The sequence below is a fragment of the Pygoscelis adeliae genome, unplaced genomic scaffold, assembly GCF_000699105.1.
Source record: "Pygoscelis adeliae isolate BGI_AS28 unplaced genomic scaffold, ASM69910v1 Scaffold386, whole genome shotgun sequence".
NCBI classification, from domain to species: Eukaryota; Metazoa; Chordata; class Aves; order Sphenisciformes; family Spheniscidae; genus Pygoscelis; species Pygoscelis adeliae.
Window position 1 is genome coordinate 3,088,749 of NW_008824940.1, and position 5,391 is coordinate 3,094,139.

The window sequence follows — 5,391 nt, forward strand, 5'->3', positions numbered from 1 at the left end:
GCAGCCTATCAGTACTTAAAGGGGGCTTATAAAAAAGATGGCAGCAGGCTTTTTAGCAGGGCCTGTTGCGACAGGACAAGGGGGAATGGCTTTAAACTAAAGGGGGGTAGATTTAGACTAGATAGAAGGAAGAAATTTTTTACGCTGAGGGTGGTGAAACACTGGAAGAGGTTGTCCAGAGAGGTGGTGGATGCCCCATCCCTGGAAACATTCCAGGTCAGGTTGGACGGGGCTCTGAGCAACCTGATCTAGTTGAAGATGTCCCTGCCCATGGCAGGGGGGTCGGACTGGATGACTTTTAGACGTCCCTTCCAACCCAAACTATTCTATGATTCTATGACATACACCAAGAACACCCAAGCAAAACAGGAAACCTAAGCTAGAAGATAGAAATTGAACTAAGGTAGGACAGTTCTTGCAAGATTAGCAGTTAAAAAAAGAGAAAAAGATCACTCTCTTTTTTGCTCCTCTCAATCCATTTCAAATATTACTTTCCAACTTGCCAGTCTTGAATCTTTAAATTTAAGTTTTTGTAGTTCTGTCATTTAATTTTGCTTTCTAATCCTCACCATATTTTTCTCCTCCTCTTTTAATGTTGAGCCTCCACATCTTCTCGCTGTTACTAGGTCTCACTTTTTCTTATGACCATGATAATGTAAGGATGGATATAATTCCCTCCTTTCCAACTCTCGTTCAAACTGTAGCTTGTATTTTTCCGCAACAATCCCTGACACAAGCTTTCTCTGTGTTTCAAGCAGAAGACGTGATTTGCCCTGTGTTCCAGCTATTCATAGATGTCCACCTCCTTGTCACTTCAGCAAGTGCATACACGTCGCCATTCACTATTCATTACTTTAAAACTAGAATTTACTAAATTTTCCATTCCTTTCTGCATTAAAGAAGCCGGGGGGGAAGTCTGAAAAACTTTGCCTTCTTTGGGCTCTTCAATAACATACTACAGGCAGATCAAGACCACCAACTGAGTGGAGAAATGGGCAGTGGGCCATCCAGCGCTTCCCTGATTGCCATGCACCACTAGCAGCTGAATTCTTACTCATATGCTTTATATGCAGTGATTTCATTGCATGTTCACTTGATGTCATTTCTGCTCACAGCAAAGTATCAGAGACCTACAGTGTAAGAAGGAAGCAAGGAACACATTGTCTGCAGAAGCACAATGGTATCATTTACAATGTTATTGAAGGACAGAGAACAGACAACTAAATATTATAGGACTGTGCTGGAGTGGGTGGAAATCTTTGTCCTATTATAATCCAAACCAGCTCCAACAGTAGGATGCAGCCCTGGAGGTTCAGCGTGAGAGGTCAACTGCTTAGAAAAATCTAAAACCAGGCCAAAAACATAACTGAAATTAATCTTACGGAGAAGCAACTCAATGAACAGAAACAGAAGAAACTCTAGAGGACTGGTATGTACTGCAGTCCACAGTGGAGTTAATTGGAGGCCCTTGTGCAAACCACAGATTAAGACTGTCATTGCTCCCTTTCTATCATGAAGGAGCACCCTTCACAAAATCCTTTACTGGCCACGTGACACAGCAGAAAAAAAGGCAATCACCAGGTCCTCAGAGGTCCTAGGTTATACAACTACATGAGTGACAGCAATTTTTTTCTGACATTCCTGATGGACAAAGACAAAATTTTATATGAAGGTATACCTCTTCAGTAAAGGAGAAAAGATGCTTTAAAAAGTTAACTTTATTGCTGTAAACTATGATTTCTTCAAATTGCAGAGTTTCTCAGTTTTAGGTAAAACACACAAGAGTAAACAAAAACTTGTCTTGGTAATGTGAGAAATAAAGAGCCCAGGAAAACATGTGTTGTAAGAAGAATACATTTTCTCTGGATTTTCAGGAACAGAAGGTAAGAAAAGCAATATATCTTAAATGATACACTATGAAAACCTGAATTCGTATGCACACCTGTCCATTTTAAACAGTTTTATGAAAAATTTAAGGAGAAATATAGTACATTTACTAGTATACAGAAAATAAAAAGAAAACATACTACCATTCTTATGGGGCCAGACAAAAAATGTGAACTTATCTGGAAACACTTTAAAATATCTTCTGTTTTTCAGCTGTTCATATTACCAACAGCAAAATAAATTTATATGTATGTAATCGTAAGCGTACAGAACATTAAAACAGAGGTAAAATTTCTTTACTTCATACCACATTTTTTGTGCAGCTCTCTAAAACAATTACAGAGACTAGAAGGTGAGAAAAGAAATTGGAAAGGGAATTAGAGACACATGCTCAGATGAAATCTGAAAGTCGTTATGAATGTCAATTAACTGGGGAGATGCAAGGAGGATATTCTACATGGCAGCTGAATATGGAAGATTTTTATAGCAACAGTGGAAAGGCTGTTGAAGAACAGAGTGGAGTCCCATGCAGGAAGAGAAAAGAAGAGAAAGATGTGACTTGTGAGACACGGATGGAAAAAAAATGCATGGCTCCTGAAATAAGTGAGAGTGCAGCAGAACTATCTCAGACTCCCTTCTTGTAAATAGGAGGTGGCCAGAAGGAGTTTATGCTTGCTGTGAATAGATAGAACCTTTTAGTTAGACATTAAATAATCACAACATGAAGATCTGAATTGGCATGGTGTTGAGGCAGCAGCAGAAATTAGCACCACTAAATACATTTGCAAATATAAGATGAGGAAGAAAAACAAGGGCAAAGAATAACGTAACATGTACGCATTATGAAAGCAAAAGCAAGGAAAAGAATGAGTTTATGTTTTCTAGCTGTTTTCACATTCTAGTTACTTAGAAAAAATATGAAAGAATTTCATATATTTACTTTTCAAAACAGGCTGTTGGTGCAAAAGATATGCTGGCTTCGATATATAGGTAGACAAGTGGTAACGGGACTAAGAACAATGATAAACAATGAAGCAGAAAACAAATGAGAAAACGAAAATAGTCTTACGAGCTTCCATGGAAAAAAAAACGGTATTAGTAAAAAATGGCTGGAAACAGAGAAGTGAAACTATGACATGAGGAAACAGAATTGTTTGCACAGTGTTAGGCTACAGTCCCAAAAATGGGACAATTATGTCACAGGTTGTATTAGTTCAGAGAACATGTAGGGGATCAGCAAGGAAAAAAAAAAGCAGGCCTTCATTAGCTAAACAAGAATGTTAACTGCATGATGGAAAGCAATTTCCACAATATAGCTAATGCAAAACCTGTACTGGAAATAGCAAAGGGGAAAATTGGAGCTTGGGCAAGTCATAGGAGAGTACATAAGGGAGGATGCACTTTAGCAAATAGGGGAAGTATCAGGGAAGCAAGTTGCTGGCAGCACCAGTAATATAAAGAAGTGGGGTGAGGAGCTGGTAAGATAGAGAAGGATAAGGAGAGAAAATACTTTCTCAAAAAAAACCAAACCAAAACAAAAAAAACCAAACCCCAAAAACTAAAATGAAAAAACAACAAGGAAAAAATGCACAGGTTATCAAAAAAGATAAGAAAGTTAAAAAATACTATGGAAATAAGATGGGAAAGATCATATGGTTGGAGAAGTTATTATTACAGATTAAAGAGCTGCTATGAAATTCTTTGTACCTGGTATGGGGAGGAATAGAAAGGCAAATTAGATAGGCGGCAAAGGGAATTAATAGTATGGAATAGGGAGTGAGGATTTACCAGTACCTTTGGAAATGAGGGAAGAGTAGAAATTAGATATTGCAGCCCGGAGGGCATCCCTGTAGAATACCTGATGAGATATATAAATAAGAGTGTACTCACTTGAGAATCATAGTCATGGTTTCTTTTCTGTCTTTCCCTTGGAAAGGTAGAGTACCAGTGAGCATTTCAAACTGTATAGAGTAAAACTTTCATCAATTACATTACCTGGACAAAATCTAATTTTTGACAAAACTACTTAGCATCTTAACCTTCCAAAACTCATGCATATTAACAACCAAGTCTGTGCAAAACAACTTCTCGCTGTACAATTTAAATTACTATGAACATCGAGCAGCCTTTGCCATTTTTAAAGCTGTGAAATATTTTCCTATATTGATACCTTGCTTACCATGCTTTTAATCTGAACAATTTAGACTATAAGTTCTGTGTTTCATTTCTGCCTAAAAGGTTTATTCTTGGAAGACTTGACCTATACAACTGTATTTTAGTTTTCAAGAAGGTAGGGGGTAGGGAAAAAGATTCCCCTTTCAAAAGTTAGTGACGATTTCTCCTCATGCAGAGATATTTTAAAAGGTCAAAATTTTTAAAATTGGCATGTACATAGCCTTCATTGGAAAGGGGAAAAGGTTAGTTGATTGACAAAGACATGCATGATGAAAAGTGGTTACTGTATGCATACAGTGGAAATAAAGCCTGAAGGAACACGTAAGAGCTACACAGTACGTGCATGCACATTCTACAGTGCCTGGTAGTAGGCAACAGACACTGTTAAAATACTGATTTGTTCTGAAAGTGACTGAGTAAAAATAGGTAAATATAAAGGCACTTTCGTTGGGCTGCAATATCCTGCAGGGATATCAGATCTAAGTGAGGTACTGAAAGCAGTCTGGCAGCAGTCACGGCAGCCAACACTCTGAGGCAGGAATTCTGATTTTTGGTTTAAGATTAATGAAATTTCATGGCATACACTTAAAGCCATCAAAATTAAAATAATTATAAAGGAACCCTCTGAACAGCTTCAGTCATCCTGAACACGAGGTATCATCTATTCCTCTCTTTTCTGGTATGACCCAAACATTCAGCCTTCTAAGCATTAAAAATGTACACGGATAACTTGAGTGAATACTGTGTGACAGTAGTATTCTTAGATCTACAACAAGACCATGAAGTTGCACTAACAGCATTCTTTAAAACCCCTTTTTATTAAAACAAAATTTTAAATTTCTTATTACCCTATAAAGTGTTCAGAGAATAAAAGCTGCCAACTCTTCACTACTGCTAGATACTTTTTACTCTAAATATTATTTTTTACATATATACTTATATTTAAAATTTTAAATTTAATATAATACCAACATGAAAAAAAACTACTTTTAACTTTAACACTTCTTAAGACAACTGTCAGGAAGATGTGAGAGGCATAAGTCAAAACTATAAAAAAAATTCACCTTTTGTTTGTTTATAGTTTAGAATGATCTTCACAAATTGGACCCACAAAAAAAAATTTTTAAAGGTAAATTTGTAGTGCTGCATGTTTCGCTTACACTTGCTTGAAATAAAAAGTTTCTTTAGCAAGCTCCTATTTGTCACAAGCATACACACTTGTATTAACAACTCAGCATACGTGTTCTTTGTCCCCCTCAAAATACTGGATTCCAACATCAACAGGCCATTAGTCCTTTAAGAACAAGCCAACATTGGCCTTCCCTAATT

At 37.0% G+C, this 5,391-nt stretch overlaps 1 protein-coding gene across 2 annotated transcripts in view; it reads right to left on the reverse strand.

The window, feature by feature from the left end:
* The window catches only part of RPS6KA3 (ribosomal protein S6 kinase, 90kDa, polypeptide 3), a 78,305-nt gene that overhangs the window by 23,829 nt on the left and 49,085 nt on the right, over positions 1-5,391 (reverse strand). For both annotated transcript variants that reach the window (XM_009325489.1, XM_009325488.1), the window contains exon 10: positions 3,778-3,848. In XM_009325489.1, coding sequence (XP_009323764.1) covers positions 3,778-3,848 — 71 coding nt within the window. The remainder of the gene's footprint in view (positions 1-3,777; positions 3,849-5,391) is intronic.